Source organism: Gavialis gangeticus, unplaced genomic scaffold (assembly GCF_001723915.1).
Source record: "Gavialis gangeticus isolate Ggan-Ray unplaced genomic scaffold, GavGan_comp1, whole genome shotgun sequence".
In the NCBI taxonomy this organism is placed as follows: domain Eukaryota; kingdom Metazoa; phylum Chordata; order Crocodylia; family Gavialidae; genus Gavialis; species Gavialis gangeticus.
In genome coordinates this window covers 3,705,867-3,726,037 of record NW_017729005.1, presented here as the reverse complement: position 1 = coordinate 3,726,037, position 20,171 = coordinate 3,705,867, and the positions used below count along the sequence as shown (strand labels likewise).

Here is a 20,171-nt window from a genome sequence, read left to right as displayed (position 1 = left end):
AAAAAAAAAAAAAAAAAAATCCAAGGATAGAAATTCCACATCCTGCTCTGGGTAGCCTGCTCCATTGCTTGTCCGCCATTATAGTGAGAAAGTTCTCAATATCCAGCCTAAATTTTCCTTACTGCAATTTAATACCTTTGCTTCTTGTCCTGTCCTCCTATGGCAATAGTGACTAGTCTAACTCCATTCTCCATATAACCACCCTTCAGGTATTTGAAGACTGTTATCAAATCCACTCCTCAATTGTCATTTCTCCACACTAAATAATTGTGTTTCTTCTAGCCTAGCTTCACAAATCATATTTCCCAGGCTAGCACCCCTCTGCTAAGGAGGACGGCAGAAACTCCTGCAATCTATTTGAAATCTGACCACGAGTAAAATTTCTTCTTCATCTGAAATATGATGATCAATTTAACCATCAGTGAGGGGGCAAGAACATCTAAGTATGAACCTCTGGGAAAAGAGAACATTAGGGATCCCACAGTCTCCAACTGCCCTAGGCTCCAAGGACTTGAGGGGCCTGTGTATCCTTAGACTTTCCCCATGGGATTGGGACCCTCAAACCCTGGGAGCACCTGCCTGGCTTTCACCACCTAGAGATGTGCCCCAGAGAATCTTGGGGTGCTTCTCTGTAAGTAGAGAAGGTCAGGTTTCTCTGCTTATGGAGACCCACCATAGTGTCTCCAGGAGCATGTCTCTATAATCAGGGAAAGCACACATGGGTCTTGGCATGGAAGCATGGAACATGGGGAATCCCTGGTACCTCATGCCTCCATGCCGAGACCTGTGCTGACGCATGCCTCCATGTGAAGCATGGGGCACCAGAAATTTCCCAGGTCCTGTGCTGTCCTTGTGCCTCCTTGCTGGGATCTGCATTAAACTGTGCTTCACATGGAGGCACAGGTTGGTGTGGGTCCCAGCATGGAGGCATGGGGCACCTGGAATTCCCCTAGTCCTGGCAAAGAGGCTCAGGGCTGCAAGGGATGTGGTAAATCCCTGGGAAAGGGGAACATGTTGACCATTATCGGCATGGACGTGTCCCACCACAGCTGATCTGCTTTGTGTAGCAACCCTTGTTTTTACCCTAAGTCAGAGTTCTAAAGAAACATGTAAAGTCATATTTTATTTAGGGCTGTCGAACAATTAAAAAAATCACAATCTAAAAAATTAATCACAATTAATTGTGAGATTAAAAATAGTTGTGATTAATCACAATTTAAATCATACTGTTAAACAATAATAGAATCCCAATTTATTTTATCATTTAATTCTATTATTAATTTATAATTGCCAGTGCCCCATACTCTTGACTTGCAGCCCCCTGGCCCTGCCAGTGCCTCCCGCTCCTGACCCATTGCCTCCTGCTTCCCCCAGCAACATCTCATGGGGCTGCCTTGCCCCTGCAAGCATGGGCACCAGCCCCTGTGGCATTGGCTTGGCCACAGAGCTCCCCACTGCCCTCAAAGCCTCCCCCGCCCCCCCAGCCCTATTTCCTGTGTTGGAAGGGAAGGCACCTCAACCTGCCCTGCCACAGCCCCAGGGCTCAGATAGCTTCCCCCAGTCATCTGCCCCTCCGTCACAGACATACATACACCCTAGACCAGGGGTGGTCAGAATTACTGGGCTGGTAGTACTGGAGGGAGAGAAGAAAGGAAGAGGGCAGGCTCGGGATACGCTCCTCATGGGGAAAGCTGGAGTGTCAGGAGGTGTCAGGCTGCTCTGTCCCTTGGAGCCGCCTCAGGGAGAAGGGGGCGGGGCTTTGGCCAATTTCTGGAGAGCCTCAAATACCATGCCGATGAGCTGCATGTGGCTTGCAAGCCACGGTTTTGCCACCATGGCCCTAGACAGTCTCCAAGACCTGCCCTTTCCATACGCTTACCTGCATCCAGCTGCTAAATCTGCTGCCAGGATCCTGCCTGGCTGCTTGCTGACCACGTGTGTATGTGTAGCTCAACAGCAGCAAGGGGAAGGGGCTGCTTTCCATCCAGCACCAGCAGCAATTTAACATGAGTTAAAAAAATTAACGCAAAAATAAACGTGTGAATTGTGCCCATTAACAACAATTAATTAACAGCTCTAAATTTTTATTATATTTATCTTTCGGGGAGCAGGCTCTTACATTTTACCCAGAGTCTGAAAAATGCATATACTTGCATTTAAAAGGCAAATTCTTAAATAGAAATTTAAATATATGTTGTGCTTAGTTCAGCTTCTTGGGACTGAGGGTTTTGGTACATTGTCACAGTAATGACTACGCACTTAAAATGGGCTGTATGCCCATGCCTAATTACTTTGTGTATTGGAGACAGTTAAAATACACCAGTTGCTTGTTTTAGCTATAGAGGGTGCATCTGCACATGCATTTACTCCAGCCTAGATTTACTGTGCAGTAAAATGCTGCACAGTAAGGGTTTTTGGGTAGGTGTCTATACATGTGGAAATTACGGAGCAGATTTACTCCCAGTTCCCTGAAGCCCTGCAATATGCCTCTGTGGCCACCAGGGGAAGCTCTAGGCTCCCCCTGGGTGCTAGCCCAGAGGCTGGATGGGAGCACGGGCCAGGAGACAGCTGTCTTCGGGCCCCAGGGGGCTGCCTGCAGCTGGGGCAGGGAAAATGTTCCCCTGCCCTGGCAGCAGGGAGCTCCTGGCCCTGGCTTCCCAATCAGGGGCATGGGGCTTGTAAAGAGCTGCAGGGGAGGGGGAGATCCCAACCCCCTGCCCTGATCCGCAGCTGCTCCACCAGAAGATCAGGGCAGGAGGCTGGGACCTGCCCTGCACTTGCAGCTTTTTCTAAGCCCCACGCCTTGATCATCTGATCAGGGTACAGGGCTGAGGTCAGCCCCTTACTGTGTCAGTTCCCTGTCAACTCCAAGCTGTCTGGGGAAGTCTGCATGTGCAGCCGGAGGTGGCTGGGGACTGCCTGAAACGGGACAGTCCCCAGCCACCTCCAGATTGACGTGCTTCCCTGTGCAGCCTGGGACATAGCTTCTTGCCCCCAGGAGCTGCCTCCTGCTGGGGCAGGCTGAGCTACAGGAGCCTGGGCAGGGACTATCTCACACCCCCTTGTGGACAGCTGACCAGGAGGAGATTTGGCTTTCAGTCAGGTGTCTACATGAGCACTATGGTGCTGTTACTAATGCCTAGTAAATTTGCCACTTGCATTTAGAGGTAGCAAATTTACTCAGGATTAGGGAGAGTTACTGTTAAATAAGCATGTGCACCCTTAAGTGTCTCAAGTAGGCACGCCCACTGAGGAGATTCTGGAGGGGAATTTGGGGGGCTTAAGCAGGTATTTACACTGCAACAATGGACCTGTGTGCTGACTTTACGTAAGTACAGTATATAGCCATGTGCTCCTTATGCTGAAATGCAGTTTGTCTCTTTACTGGTTAAGGTTACAGTGGGCGGGTGTTGCCATCCAGTTATTACTGGCTATAGTATCAGCTTTACAGAAAGGTTCTATTACCTGCAATAATCATAGTAAGCACCCTTTGTATGTAAACTTTGTGTTTTTGCATTTAAGAAGAATATTTTTCCATTTCAAACCCTTCTTCAGCTGTTGAAATCGGACTTGGCTCTCTCTTTGCAAACCTCTTCATTGCTTGCTGGAACTCTGTCTTTGAGTGCTTCTTTTTAGTAGTGATGTTTTTCATACTCAAATTCTCCTCTCACTGCTGTAGTTACAAAATGAAGACACTTGACATGTGAAGTGGCAGCCAGCCATTGCAAATCATGCAGAACAGTGCAGGGGAAGTTGTAGGTTTGGCCTCTGATACAGACAGCTCCATGGACTTTGAAAGGCCCTGATTTTTTTTTTCTTTTTTTTTTCATGGAAAACGCAAGGGATCTCTTACTGTACAGTGTTTCTGGAAATCCTTTACCATTACAGTAAATTATTGTAATACTTAACTGCCCTAAGACATCTCTTCCAACAAATAGGATGATTCTGGGTCACAAAGATCCTGTCTTTTAACAGATGAACATTTGCCAGATATGACCTAAACTTAATCATCATGTTTAATGGCAGTTCAAATTTTGCAGCATTTGTCATCCACACTTACAGAACTCTATTAATCTTGAGGTCCTGCACTTAATCCTGAACATTTTGAAAAATCCACTTACTTAATAAAGCATTAATTTTTATATCAAGATAAATAGGATGAACATCAGAGTTTCTTCATAATTCTCAAAAGTATTATTCTACTGTGCATTTGTGTATAGAGTTTATTTTTCTTATGGTTATTTTTTATGGTATAGATGTGGCTATTCAAGTGTCAGTTTATACCTGGTGGCTTCTCTTCTCCCAGAAAGGCAATTCATGGCCTGTAGGTCCAGTTCTGAAAATGTTTTGAATTCTGAATCAAAAAGACTTAAAAATTTACTGTTTTGGAAAGCTGATGGCTCTTAAGAATTTCTTCTTTCTTCATTTGCTTTCACTTTCTCTTCTCTCTACTGCTTTCGTCTGTTTTGAGTGGGCCACTGTTTATCAGAATCTAACTTAACAATAAACTTTTAAAGGAGGAATTTATCTACCAAGTTTTCTATGCACAAACCACTCTTGGTTTTAAAAACCTTCCTGTCTCTTGTTACTCAGAAATAATGCTCCTTGCAATCTGGTTCCTCTTTTCCACAAATATGATATCTTGAACAGAGCAATTGCTATTTTCTGCTTTAATTTAAAGCATGAAGACCCATATGTTTTTGCTGTGGTTTTTACAGGTTTTTGTCTTTCTGCGGTCTCTTCTACCCTACAAACAGGCAGTTAATCCTTCCTGAAACTAAGCTGATCACTTTTGCCTTAATCAGTCTCCATTCTTCACCAGTATTTCAGTGAACTGTTTCTATGTACAGCTTTATTTCCCCTGTTCAGTTTTGCAGTGAGATAATGATTAGGTGTTTGACATGAGTCTGATGTGGAAGTAATGAGGACATTACAAATCAAGCTTGAATTTCTCTAAGCTCATGAAAGGAGGAAAGGAGCTGAGAGAGTCAACACACATTGTACATGCAGTGTTAATAGGTGGCAAGCGCTGAAACAGTTTTTATATTAAGTGTATGGAAAGATATGTACATTTGATATGCTTGAAAGATTTCGTAATAGAATGCTTTACATTTGAAAGACTGGAGAGAGAACTAGATGCTTTTAGATGGAAGTATTGCAGGTCACAACATTAAAGTTGTGGCACTTATCAATGCATACTTTTACTGAAAACAGAATCTGTGATCCTACATTGTAATGCTTTAGAATTATTTTTAAAATAGCTTTAGAAACTAAGTTTTCCTTTATTGTATCTCTTGCACAAAGACATTGTCATAATAATGAATAGTAGGAAAAAGGGCATTTGAACTCAGTTTTGAGGTCTGAAATATTTGACTTCTGTCTATTCAATAATGATGTTTCAGGATTTTAATAAGAGAATGGGGAGGAGAGACTTTAGGATGTATGAGGGCATGCAACATGGGGAAAACTTAATTTTTTTTAAAAGGACAAGTATCTCATACTCACTAATACTGCTAATTAACAAGAGGTTAATGTGCAAACATTTGGCTTAATTCATAACACTTCAGCCATCCAGTTCTGTATTTTATGTTTTTCATGTGTTTGTTTCAGACTCTTTTTTTTTTTTCCTTCTTATCCATCTCCCATTCTAGAACAACCAGAGAATGGTAATGACGCTACTGAATTGGGCAACTTTGTTATACCTGAGATTAGTGTCACAAATGTGGCTGGAGAGAGAACCGGGAATGGGGAAAAAAGCAGAGCACTAGCAGAGAATGATGTTCAGCATATACAGGGTGTGCAGGAAACAGCTACAGATCCTAGAACTGACAGCAAAGCCTTACCAGAAATCAGGAGGCAAAAATCTGTAAGAAAAATGATGGAGGATGGAATAAACTCATCTGGCAGAGTGCAGTTTTAGCTGAGCACTTTGTAACTGCACTCTCAGGTACCTTTGATTGAAAGGGTCACTGCTGCATGTTTTGGGAATTAAGGTATGCAGTTACAGTATGTGCATGTTCTAATAACCACAGATGCATGTATTACACAGAACTTCTTAAAATCTCTGCCACATACAGTGATGACATGCTTGTTGCAAGCAGATGTACGTAACATGGGGAAACTGCACTGAGACCCAGCATTGGCAAAGTGTTTATTTCCTATTCTTCAAGCTTACTAAGCACATTTTATTGGATTTGCAGGATCCACCAGTCGGGTAAATGAGGTGGGCTATTTCAAACAAATGCAAAAAATGTAGAGCACTCTAAATACTTGTTATGATCTTGGGACTTCCATACTACAGTGTGTACAGTTTCTAACCTAGTTATACCACCAGACTTATAATGCAGACAGTGACCTTTCAGTCCTAAAACCTATTCACACTTTGGTTTGATAATTATGCAGGATCTTTATTGGGCGTTCTGGGGCATTGATCATCTACCTTCCTAATTAACTTGCTTTGCTAAATATTGAGTGGAAGCACTTGCACATAATAGGATTTAGACTTTTTTTATTAGTTTGCTTTGTGGTGTCTTTCTAATCTGTTCCTAATCATTTGCATGAATAACAGGAGTGTTTTTTCCCCCCGAAATTAGTACAACCTGAGATTATATGGGCATGCATCTTGGCTTAGTAAATGTAGCTTTACTTGCTCTGATTTTAAATCGTAATGATTCATTTTCTGCACTGTAATGGGTAAGTGTCCTACTTTCTATTTTGCTCGATACTCTATTGCTTCATGGCTTCATGCTTGAAAATAAAAAAAATCTAACAGTATATATCTTTTAAATAATCAAGCCATAGTTAGAAAATGTCAAGTGTTTAATTAACTTTTTTCCTTGTTCCATTCTGCAGATAATACTGATCTAGCAATTCAAGAAGAACTGATAGAAGTATCTGAAAATGATGAAGGGTTTTACTCTAGGGCTACTTCTAGCTCAAGCCAGTCTGCCTTATCAAACAGCAACAACACCAGCAGCAAGATCCTGTTAGGGAAGAACCAGCGAAGATCTGGAGGAAGCAAAGTTGGGGGAAAAGAAAAAGAAGGTGCTGGAGAAGTGTGCAGAGAACAGTTTTCTCGCAAACAAACTCAGCGAGCCATGAGCGAAAATCTAGAGCTTCTGTCCTTAAAGAGACTGACATTAACTACTAGCCAATCGCTGCCTAAGCCTGGCAGTCATAGTTTGGCCAGAACTACTACCACAGTTTTTAGTAAATCTTTTGAGCAGGTCAGTGGTGTTGCAGTTCCAAGTAACCGTGGTAGTGGTAGTAGTGTGTCTGGTACAGAAGTAAACAGGTTTTCTGCATGTAGTCTGCAGGAAGATAAATTGATTTATGGAATAGAAAAAACAGATGTCCCCAAACAATCAAATCAGCAGCGACCTCCCAGTATCAGTATAACACTGTCAACTGATTGATGTCTGACAGACTGGTCAGTATGAAAAAGGAATTTAACAAAATCTCTAATGTTGGTCCTCTCTACCTTGTGTGCTCCCCTCTTAAATGCTAAACACCTACATTCTTTATCTTGTAAAGTTCAGCTTGAATTTGACAGTAACAAAGTCTAGATTGCAATCTTAGCTATTTTCTATTAAATTTTAAATGTTAATAGTGTAGAAATAGCTCTTTAAGTGGTTTGAGTTTTTTTTTAAGTTTACACCCCCTATAGTTGCAGTTGTTAACAAGTATCAGCAATTTCTTCTTTGCTACTCAGTTTCTTTTGGAAAGGTGGCCATCTTGGAATGAAAGTTTGGAACCACATTGTAACACTCTTGTATCATAACACCACCACAAGCCAAACCATGCCAGAGAAAGTGTTTTAGTGCGAGAGGGGTACTTTTGATGAAAGGCTATAGCCTCAACATACTGTTGCATGGAGTATGGCTGCTGTTGTAACTGTGGGCCACATTTTAAAAACTCTATTTCTGTCTTGCGCACACTGAAATCAAAATCAAAAAAATGCAAATTGGATCTTTTCACACATGATGCTTCTTTGTAAATCCCATCTTTGAAATGTGGTCTAAAAAGTCATACAATGGAAGAACAAACTTCTGGCGGACAGGAGTGTTCTGTAACCTCCAGTATTGCCATCATAAAAGTGACTTAGTAGCATAGTGAATTTCATGTTTAACTTTCAGTGACTTCCTTACAGATGTTTGATCCAAAAAAACCAAATTTGTTGTTCTGTTGCTTCAAAGTGGACTTTGAGGATAGGGCTTTTATTTTTAGCTCAAGAGTTTTTTGGGGATTTGGGGGTTTGTTTGGGTTTTTTTTAACAAATCCTTTATATAGAATTCCATCACTTTTGATGAGTGAGCTAGAGATTTCAGCTGCTTCTCTGGGTGGCAATTACAGTCTCTCACTTTTTACTATTGCCACACTTGAATTTTCCTTGATTTCTAACATCTGTGTGCAAAAAAGGTATGTTTTTTCTTGTCATTTGTGAAAGGAGCAAATTGTTCTCCCTTACCTGCCCTTCTGCTTTCTTTATGTCCTCCAGCCTAGTATGCTTTATTGCGCATCATGAAGATTAGGCACTAAGCTGCTGCTTGGCATCATTGTCATCAGACCCTTTTTTAAAATAACTTTGGAGAAAATGTGTTCATTAATAACAGTGTCAGCATTTTTACATTGATCTTGTTAGCCTTTGCTTTTAGTCAAGCAAACCAGTTAAAGGAATTAAAATGCTTAAAAGTAAGAATACTGTTAAAAGATGTGCACAAATTAAGTATCTTGCAAGCACAAAAGCAAATTTATATTGTTGCTGGTTAGAACTTTTAGGCTTCTGTGTCTCCATTATTTTGCTAGTTTAAAGTATAAAATAGCAATGTGCTTTAAGGTAACTATAGTAGTAGTGAGAGGTAATGTTAAGATAGCTTTAACAGCGCTTAATAATTACAATGTATATGCAAGTGAGGAGAAGAAAAAGCTGGCAATAATTGCTCCTTGTAGTTAGGGAGTGTTTATAGTGTAATGTTGTGGTCTTTCTCTCCTCCCACCTCCAGGTAAAATGAAGGAATAATTCATATCATTTACACTCAGCCAGATTTCTACAGTCAAGAATATAAAGGGTGCTGATATCACAGAGCAAGTTCCAAAGCATAGGAGAGTTTCCCTAGTTGACTTTTACCTTGTGATACCACTCTTTCTTGATTTGAAAACTAAAGCACAAATTTAAGCAGGCCCAAATTATACTGTCTTTCTCCTGAGCAGCTTTTACGAAGAAGAGGTGAGAGGATGTAGAGGGAGTAGTGTAGTATGAAATGTTAGTTGATCTTTGGTCATAGCACTCGGAAGCACTCAAACCACAAGTGTCTGAAGTGTAACCAGAAGCCAATCAGAGGTTTAACTAGTTAATGCCTACTGAGTTGGAATTCTACTTTTTGATCAGAAATTTCTTCCAGGCTGTTGAGAAGAAATCTTCTTGTTGGAAGTTCTAGTGACCCTTTGCTGGCTCTTATAGGTAGAACTAGCTGTCTTCATCTGATTTCCTAGCTATAGGGTAGTGTTTTGTTTCTTTTTTTAACGTTTTGCTTGAAATACCTGTTTAAGTTAACTTCGTATTTAATTTCCTAATGCCAAGAAAACTCTGTTTTATTCTGACAGTATTAAGAATTAGCTTTGAGAAGACAATGGTATTTTAAACGGTTTCTTCTTTTCTATTTTTTAGAGACTGATTTTGAATTATCTCCATAGTGAAACTTTTTGAGATTCAGTATTTATAGAAAGGCCAAAAATTATTGTACTGGGAAAACATAGTAATTTTATTGGAAAGTTTATAAATTAATAGAATTGGTTCTTGAATTGTGTCTAAAATGCCATAGGATACAAGTGGGTAACTTAATGTTTACAAAGCTGTTGACTATTATTAGCACTATGGATCAGGTGGTATTTGCTTAAAATAAAACCAGTTTATTCCTTATCTTGCACACCCAGTTGTTTTTATCTTTGGCAGTTTTATTTAATGATAGGAAGAAAAAATGTTAGAATAAAATGATAAAACCCACGTCCCTATTTACACAACTGAATTTACATCAGATTTTGCTTTTCAAGTAAGTGTGATGAAAGGAGAGGTTTAATTGATGAAAGGGCTATTGTTTCTACATGCACAAACATTGTCTTCATAAACATGTGCCCAATGCCTGCTCCAAAACAGAAATGAAATGCTAATTAGCGTCTCATATTCAGCTCCCCCTTGCTTCAAAATGGCAGAGATGATTTAACTGAAGTTTGTCAAACAAGCTTTGTTAAAGTGCCCCCACTGTCATTTTAAAGTGTGGGATGCTGAATACATGAGCCGCTGCGGGTGTCCCAAGAACTGCTCTAATTAAAGCCAGAGCGTGCGTAAAGACACCCTACAAGGCTTATTCATTTATCATGTTTTATATAACTCCAGAACCTAACACTCAATAATACTGAAAATGACCCAAGAATCTTTTATTGTTATATATGTTTAAAAATAGAACTCTCACACGGGTTGGTTTTTTATTTTTTGTTTTTAATGGAGCACAGGGAAAGTAGGAATAACTGTTCTTTAACATTGTGTATGGTTGTTCAAACATGCATTAAAACTTCTTTTGTAGGGAAGTGTTAGGCACACTAATAAGTTACAGCAAGTTCAAAGCGGGCAAGGATTTTATATATGTCAGAAGTTCCATGCTGAGTGGTCCTGTGCATGGTTTTCTTCTGGGGTAAATGGAAATGTACCTCAGTGAAATGGGGCTAAGCTACTATGGGGTTAGCTTCCATTTACTGTCAGGTAAGAGTATGCCTGGCCGTGAAGCAACAGAAACATGATAAATTGCCACTCCTTCTGATACAATAACTTGCTTGTGTTTTCTAATACGTTTAGTCTTCAAAGTAGAATTTAAGTGACAGTGGCTCCCTTTGGATTAGCAGTCTCTTGACACATTTAATTATGAAGCCATAAGCAACATTTGCTCATTTTAAATTTAGTATACATATTGCATTGAAGACAGTTGTTGAGGGGTTTTATTTGTGGGTTTTTTCCCCTGAGGGGAAGGACGGGGGCTTACCTTAGCTTTAAGGGATTACTTGGAAAACTTATTTGAGTTTTATTAGTTTTTGAATAACTGAAGCTAAAGAGAAAATGTCTAATGCCGACAGTTAAATGTAAACTCATTACATAAAAACAAAGGGAAATGTTTCCAGTGCTGGTTTAATAAAACATAAAGTATTTTATAAAAATAATGTTTTAACATAGGAAGTATTTTATTTAATTCTTTATATAGAAATCAGGTATTTGTTTTCTGGAACTTCAGGACATTTTTATGCAAAGAACATGTACTTTCTAACCATTTTGTCTTGATCTGTTTTGTGGTGTTTTTTCTGAATTAAGAAATGCTAGATTGTTGGAGATCATACAACTGAAAAGTACAGTAATATACCAGTGGATTTTTTTAGCAACCTTTCTAGATGCAAGCAGGCTCCTTCTGAGTAGTATAAAGATTTTACAAATTTTTAACTTAGGTTTGTCATATTTCTCTTGTCCAAGTTTGAGGTTTTAAATGCCGTATGTAGATGTATAATGTATTGCCTTTTGTATTTGTGTAAGTTTTTATTTCCAGAAGACTACAACAGTGAACTACATGTATATTTTTAGTAACACAAGTCTGTGGAATAACTGCATCGGTTCATAGTTGGTTCAGTCTTCACTTGAAAGCCTGGATTTAAATGATCATGCCACGCTTATGTTTTGCATAGTTTGTTGTGTGACACTTCTGTTTTGGTAATGCAACATTTCACTTTTTTTACTTAGTAAACTGTGTTTGTTTCATTCTACAGTAGAGTTTACATTCCTAAAGTATAAACCATGAATTTACATTGCTTTGTGTTTACTATTTTGGTCATTGAAATAAACTGGAATTTTTTGATGTATATTTTTCATAAATACTATAATATTTTATAATGTGTTTATCTAGTATTTCATTAACAACGCTGGTCTTGGATATAGTTAATAGACTTTTAAAACAGTGGCTTCCTTTATATAGGTAAATAGTTGATTTAAAAAATCACATTTGGACCATTTACATTGCTTCCAAGTATACTCAGTGCCCTAGACTTTTGTGCATTCATATGCTCCACTCCAAATAACCTACTTAATTGTAGGTCTGTTCTCTTAATTGCACTTTGAATGTGCAAGTGCATGTGCATGGAAGCATATTAGTACTGGCAAGTGTGTAACCTGGTCTGTGCCATGAAAGCTTAATTTTGATTTTTTTTTTAACTATCAATGCAGAGTCACTCTGCAACTATGCAGCTTTACAATATTGTTTACCTATCATATAGGCTCCTTTTGTTAGAGGTTCACTTTTAATGATTGTTTTTAGTTGACTCGGATGTGATTTACAACTTCTGTACAGCTATGGAACAAAAAGTTGTGTGCCCTTGCAACCTCCCTGGATTAGCTTGAGCAGGTACAGTCCTTGGAATGATATACAGGTATGAGTTTAATAAACTTGAATGTGTATATTACTGGAAGAGGGGACAGAGGCAGTTCCTTCCCAACTGCTGGCTTCAGGAAAAAAAAAAAGTTTTGTTTTGACTTTCCCATGCAGGATCTATAATCCTGTCCCTGTCCTTCCTTCTTTGTTACTTCCTCCATCCAAGGTCTCTGTGGAGGGATTTTTACTTTTTAGACCCAGTCATTAAAATAGTAAGATCCAGATAGCAAGGAGGTAGTCCAGTCCCAGTTAGTCAGATTCTAGTTCTTCATATGCATTTCTTGTCCATTTTTGTTATGATATAGCTGGAGAAGTAGAGAGCTAGTAGCTTGAATGGGAATGGCAATAAAACAAAATACTTAATTTAGGAGCTGGTTATGCTGTAGGGAAAAGCCCCAGCTGCAGTGATTGAGTTGGGGATGGTCTTGCTTTGAGCAGGGGGTGGACTAGGTGACCTCCTGAGGTCCCTTCTAAGCCTAATTTTCTGTGATTCTAAATGAGTGTTTAGAGAGAACACTTTTTTAAATCTTGTGCACTGCTTGTGTCTTAAATTTTGGGCACTTTATGATTTTTCTTTATATCTACCTGAAAACAGATCCCTTTTTTTTCTGCTTCACTGGGCTGGGGAAAGAATATCAAACCATCAGCCGTTACCACATCCAGTGAGAATAGTACGTATGGACTCCTACGTACGGCCTTGATCCCTCGACTGTGGAACAAAGCACCAGTTTTGCGGTTATGCTCCAAATCAAATTGAAGGGAACGAGAGCATTCAAGCTCTGATTCACAGTACAATAAATGTACCACAAACAACTTGATTTTTCTGAGTTGATTGCTAAATGTGCTTAGTTGAGTGTTGATCGTGAGTCATGTCTGTGAAGATTTTTTGCTTTTAGTCACTGGGTTTAACCAGTCTTTAATCCTACAAAAGCAAGCGAGTTTGATTTTCTTCACATTAGGCTTTCACAGATGCTTTAATTCAAATACATTTATGACAGTATTGTGCACCATTACAGGTTTATTTATTTTTTGTTGTTGTTGTTGAGATTTTGGGGAGACAGTTGCTTCCATTTTACAAGTAGCAAACTCGGATTGAAGGAGTGCGTTGTTGCTGTGGGGACTAGAATCTAGAGTTTTCTAACAACTATTAATATTTCTATAAAATATTTCCACCTTCCTTCTCCCCCTCCCCCAATCCACATGTGTGAGATTTGGCAACTATGATACAATTTTTCAAGTCCTGCTGTGGTGGTGCCTTTACTGTATTATGTATCCTTTGCAAGTACTTAATCCCTTAATGTGCACTAGACTGCCAAGCATTTCTACAGATTAATGTGTAGCTTAATGCTCCAAAACAAGACAATAAATGGATTGGAATGCAAAGTCCAATTCAAGGATAAATGCAAGTTTGTCAATCATACCTTCTCAAAAAGCAATAACCAATGTCTGAGGGCAGACTTAGATATGAAAAAATGGCTTTGCTCTTGCTGAGGAGGGATTTTGAGATAGTCCAGCAATTTTCCCTTTTTATGAAAAAGATTGAGATGTTTAGATTGGATGCCTTTCACTATAACATTTTCAAAATAGGACACAGTCTAGAAGCTAGGAAAGTAGGGATAACATTTTGTATGAAATGTCTCTGCCTCAGTTTAACATGGCCCAAGTTATTGGAGAACTTTAAATTAAGTGAAAAGTGCATGCATTTCAGTGACCACATTTTTAAGGAGATGATTGCATGGTGGGAAAGTAGGTAGGGGAATCCCCAAAAGGTCTGGTATACAACGGGTGTGTCTACACGTGCCTGTTAATGCACAGCAATGAACTCCAGAGCATATGGCTCCTGGGCACATGTCTTCACATGTGCCTTGGATTACAGCATGTTGAGCTGGGGCAGAGCAGCTATGGCTGGCAGGGGGCCTGGGGGTCAGCCTGCCAGCCTAGGGCTGCTCCCCTTGGCTCAGTGTGCTGCAGAGGGGCTGGCTGGGGCACAAAGGTGCTTCAGTGTGGGACTAGCCAGCAGGCAGCCTCTGCACTGAAGTACCGTCATGCCCCAGCCAGTTAGGGCAGCATCTACATGTGTGCTGCTGCAGAGATTTTTACTCTTCTGCAGGATAGTACTTGTATTTACTGCACAGCACCATAGTATTTATAAATTGGTTTACTCCAACTTAATAGGGATGCATGCGTAGATGGAAAGACATTTACTGTGCAGCTAATAGTCTACTGTGCAATAAATGTCTTGTGTAGATGTGCCCAAGGCTTCCCACTCCTGTACTGTATTAGTTGTGGATAATTTCCCAAAACAAGACACTTAACACCATATCTTCAATTTGCTCTGTAAGAACACCTTGACTGTCTTCTGCATTATAAATGGCAGTAGGATGTTTCCCGTAGCGTTTGGCTCTCATACGTTAAAGGTAAAACAATGAGAAAGGAAACTCCCTTTAACTCTTTCTTCCTGCTTTCAAAATAAGATAAGGAACTAAACTTTGTTAAAAAAAAATTTGGTTATGTTTTGGGGGTTTTTAAGCACTTTTACCATCAACTGGTTTTGGTTCTGCATTGAGCTACTTTACAGTAAGCACTGCTTAAAACAGCATCATTACTTGGCCAGTATGAGGGCTCCTCCCTGGTATTTTAACAAAGAACAGAACAAATGAACCACAATCACTTTGCTTATATATACACTTATTTCCTTTAGCCATGATCTGACTTTTGTATAGTTGGACTGTGAGATGTCCTTTGGATACCTACCAAAATAGGCTTGTAATGTTGATTTTGGAACTAAGCACCAAAGGAATATAAATAATTCCATATATTTTATTACCTTTGTTTCCTTGCTTTGATGCAGGATATTTAGTTTATTCATCCAAGCTGCTCTTTTCTAAAGCCCAGAAGGATTCAGTAGGTCGTAAGAATATTTGAAAGGGTTGTGAGCAAGTCCCAGAAAAATGCATGAAAGCACGGGTTTCCCCTTGTAGGCTGGCAGCTTTCCAGCCTGCAAGGGGCTGCTTGGGATGATTGGAGGCAGTGTGCACGGTTATGTCTGCACGTGCAGACATGTGGCCAGTATACAGTGAGGCTGGGTCATGGGAGCAGCCCCAGCTACTGGATACAGGTAAGTGTATGAGGAGTGGGGCTTGGAGGTCCAGGGGACTGTCTGGAGGGCTGGGGGGCGGGCGGGGGCAGCATGTATGTATGTGTGTGCCTGCCAGCGCTGGGGAAGATGGCCAGACACAGGGCTGTAGCAGGGCAGGAGGAGTTTGAGGGTGGGAAAGGCACCTGGCCCTTCAGCAGGGGAAAGGGGCCGAGGTGGTTCTTTGCAGCAGGGAGCTGCATGCCTAGACCAGTGGCACAGGGCCAGTGCCCATACATGCAGGGGCTCACACTTGCTGCTTGGGGGGCAGGATTGGGGCAGCACTTACTGTTCGCGCTCCCGACCAAGCAGGATGGGGGCAGCTGGGAGCCCAGTCTGGCAGGGCTGGGGTGGGGGGCAGGGGACTGCAGGTTGGGAGTGAGGGGCCCCAGCATGGCCTGGTGGGGCAGGGGCTGTGGGTCAGGCACTGGCAGGGCCGGGGGTGTGTGGGTAAGGATGAGCCATTGATCTTCGCAAATGGGTCCCAGTATGAAAAAAGTTGAGAACCACTGCTTTAGAGCATAGGCATAACTACTGGATCATCCATGACCAATGCTTGTCTAACCACTTGAAGACCTCCAATGATATCCAGTCTAAACCTACTTTGCTGCCATTGGTTCATGCCCTGATTTCTGCAGTGAGACAGAGAGGGTATTTTCCCTTTCTGGCAGCCCTTCAGATATTTGAAGACTGCTATCCTGTTCCCTCTTAAGCACCTTTCCCATAAGCCAAACATCCCTATCCAAATACCCTGTACACATTCTTGTCTAACCTATTATTAAAAGTACGCAGTCAAGGAATGTTGTTGATTGTTTGCTGACCCTCTGTTTTAGTATCTGTTAACAGGTAGAATCAGGAAACTGTTTGACAAATTCTATCCTTTTAACAGGGCTGACAGGGTAAATGAAGTGCAACTTGTTTTCAATAGTAGTAGTAATTTGAGGGCCCAATCCTATTAAGAGCCTGGAGTATGGTTTTCACATGGGAGACATCAATCATGCATGAATGTTTTAGTGTGAAAACACTAATGTTAAGGGTCTGAGCTTGCAAAGCACTGAGCACCTCCTCTGAAACTTCCATTCAAGTTATCCTACTTCTCCCTTGTTGACTACCTAACAAGAATGTTGTGATGAGTAAATCACAAGGTGGAGAGAAGCAGGGCAGGAGAATGGCCCTTACTACACGTTTCATAAAAAAAGGTTGTCAAGTGTCTGAATTTGTCACTATACATCACTATCTCCTGGTGAACACAACATATGTGCCTTCTCTTTCTGTACTGAATCCAATACACACACACACACACACACACACACACACGTGCTTTTACACCAGTTATTATTTCAGCATACCTCTGAACGCTGTCAGCTGTTGTCCTATTTTTACCTAAAGCTCTACTAGTTGGGAAGTAGAAGTCTAGGGAGAATGGAGTCTAATTTGGTAGTTATGTTGTTAGGATTTAAAGATCAGCTTGAAATAATAGGAACAGGCACCAGGGAGTACAATTTAAATGGAATATTTTGTTTGCTTAAATTATGTCAGAGTAATCATAAAGTAAAGGTTCTCTTCTAAATCATGGAAGAGATTAAGAAAGGGAGCATAAGCCTCATTAAAATATGTCAAATTAGAGCTAACATTTATCTGACTCCAAAATCCTATCTATAGAAAAGTGTTTTGTAACTTAATTTTGTGTTCAGTTTAGGCAGACAAGGTTCTTTGGGTAAATCTGATATCTTTTATTAGACTGACTCAAATAGTTGGAAAAATTTTTTTTTTTTTTTTTTTTTTTTTGCAACCCTTCATCAGGCTGAGGAAGCATCTGAAAATGGTATATCACATGCCAAAACTCCCACTCTGTGTACACCTATCTCACCTTCAGAATAACTGGATAGACAAGCTAGGCAGTCACTTCCTGAATCATAACATGAAGGACTCTATATGTCAAGATATCTTTTGCACTTGTTCACAACTCTGATAAGAAGAGACAAAAGTTTCAGGGCTTTTAGAGCAGGCCTAAACCCAGTTCCTTTCATGGATGACAAAGTAAGTATAACTTATTCAGTCTCTGAATCCCAAGGCCCTGCCACACATTCATATTATAGCTAGGTAGAAACCATCTATTATGTTGTTACACATTTTCAGGCACTAACTTTGAAGCTGATTGGCTCATTTTATAGCTAAATGGACATTTTTTGTGGCATGATAGTTACTTTGCATGTGTGGTTGGTCTAAATTCATTGTGAAATTAACCAGTTAATTGCATAATATGTAATGTGTCAAGGTCCCCAGAGTTCTTTACAAACCCGATGTGATTGGGAAACCAACCATTCCCAGTCATTCCCTTGTGCTTCTGGATGTTTTATCCCAGTAGAGAAGAAAGATGCTATGCCCAGACCTGAACTCCTTCCACCTCATGGTTCTTGAGCTTAGAGAGGTCTTGCTCTTCTCCAGTTCGTGACATCTTGGCCTGTAACAGGAAAACCTCAACCAGACAGACTTACTTGGCAAAGAAGACAGTCTTTTGGTGCAGTGTCAGCTTTCTAGTTCTGTATGACACATTAGTACATTCATAAGATGTTACACAGTTTCTGAAGCATAGATTGGATACTGTGTTCAATTACTGTTCTACAGTTCTCAACTCTGAAAGGACTAGTCATTACTTTGGAGTTACGTGTGGTCAATTTGTATGTAGAGACAGCAGTCGCTCCACCTTGCAGTATCTAGAATTACTTGATGTGCTATCTACATGCATGTTGTACAACATGCCTTCTTTTCCCCCACTTCCCCCCACTTTTTTAGAATCTGGCTTATCTGGGTTTCCGTTGTCAAAGGGCATGATGGATGTACTCTGCCCTTTATGTCCTTTGGTATGAAATATGAGGAGCAGCCGGGTGCAAGAATGCTATCTGAATACTGCTGGCCAAAGATGTCTCCAGAGTTGAGTGTATAAGATCCATGTGCCCTTTAGGATACTTTGTTTTTCTCAACAGTCAGTTACTATGGGCACCATTTATAAAACATATGAGGTCATAACTTATTTTTTGTTAGAAATGCTGCACACTGGATTGAAATGATTTATTCTCTTTTTGAGATATGTAATAGTTTGAGTACTGAATGCCAATGCATATTACATTCATAATCCCTACAATTACTCCCCCCATCTCAACTAAAAGCATGTACTGTACAGCATAAATATTAAGGGTGGGAGGGTTTTGTTTCATTGTTGAAAAGGTGACCTGTATGTTCCTTGTGGGAAGAAAGGGATGAATGGAAGAATAGAACAGAAGCTTTGAAAGTAGTTCAAAATGTCTGCTACCCCATATCTATCTATTTCCACAAAGATGTATTATGTTTTGGGCAACCCGCTAAAAGATGCAGAGCTTCCAAAAAAACCCCATTTACATAGGTCCTTAAGGTTGTGTGTGGCTAGACAGCTTGAGCTAAATCAGGTTTCGTATTGTACATCCATTCTTTGAGTCTTAGAACTGGTTCTTTCCTTCTTCCATATAACTGTAGAGCTCTGCTCTTTTATTCTAGTGTGCCAACCCCACAGCCCCAGAAACTGGCACAAGAAGTAAGGGGAATTTTCACTTTTATATAGAAAATCATAGGGGTTTAGGTCGCAAGCCAGCGGGCCAAAGGGAGGGAACTGGTAAAAGGTAAAGAAACATCAACACTGTGGTAACATACTCAGCACCTTAATTCCCATCCCCTCCCCTCTTCCTCCCCCCGCCCACATATCTCTTCAGAGGTGTCCTCAAGCAAGTCTTCAGTCCCTAGAGCACTCAAACAGCAGCTTGCAGCTGCCCCCAAGTCTGAGTCCAGCTCCTTCAGTCTGCAGTCCTGGCTGACTGAACTGTGAGATCCCGAGCTCCACTGTGCAGTACTCTGTGTAGGCCTGACCAGGTTGCACCTTTCTCTTCCTGCAGCCTCAAGCTTCCTTTTTACCTTGCCTCCCCTCCTCCCAGTCCCTGGGGGTTTCTGGGAATTGCAGTGCAAATTGTCAGCCCAGCTCAGCAGACTGCTCCAGTTCCTCCTGATACACACATAACAGTCAACATTACGTTTCCCTCGCCCCTTTTAACTGAATGCAGCCCTGCATCCACCTGAAGCTAGACCATGCAGCCCCTAAGCCATGTGGGAGGTCTCTGTGCTCACTGTGGTCTGCCTGGGGATTCAGGGGTGTGAACCCTCACTGGCTCTTGTAAGTTTGGGGTATGCCTGTTGTACCCAGCCTTGATCCTAAACCAAGTACTTGTTTGTTCTCACTGGGCACTTCTACATAAGATATTTAACTTTGCATTAGCATAATTTACTGCGAAGTAAGTAAGTGCATCTACATGTGTACATGCTTACTTTGCGGTAAACCTCCCTAATCCCAAGTAAATTTGCTACCTGCAAATGCAAGTAGTAAATTTACTTGGGATAAGTAATGGTGCCATAGTGCTCATGTAGACACTTGACTGGGAGCAAAATCTGCTCCTGGTAAACTGTCCACCAGGGGGCAGGAGATAGCTCCCTGCCCCCCGGAGCTGCCTGCTGCTGGGGTGGACTCTGCCACAGGAGCCCAGGCAGGG

The 20,171-nt window shown here is 40.8% G+C and overlaps 1 protein-coding gene across 5 annotated transcripts in view; it reads left to right on the top strand.

Annotated features, from left to right (window-relative positions):
• The window catches only part of FAM126A (family with sequence similarity 126 member A), a 91,585-nt gene extending 81,666 nt beyond the window's left edge, over nt 1–9,919 (top strand). For 4 of the 5 annotated variants that reach the window (XM_019508569.1, XM_019508572.1, XM_019508571.1 and 1 more), the window contains one exon: nt 6,853–9,919. In XM_019508569.1, the coding sequence (XP_019364114.1) occupies nt 6,853–7,415 (563 nt within the window). In that variant the 3' untranslated portion in view covers nt 7,416–9,919. Of the gene's footprint in view, nt 1–5,651; nt 5,948–6,852 lie in introns of all 5 variants that reach the window. The other variant, XM_019508573.1, reaches the window with a different exon arrangement.
• Nucleotides 9,920–20,171: the final 10,252 nt, after the last annotated feature.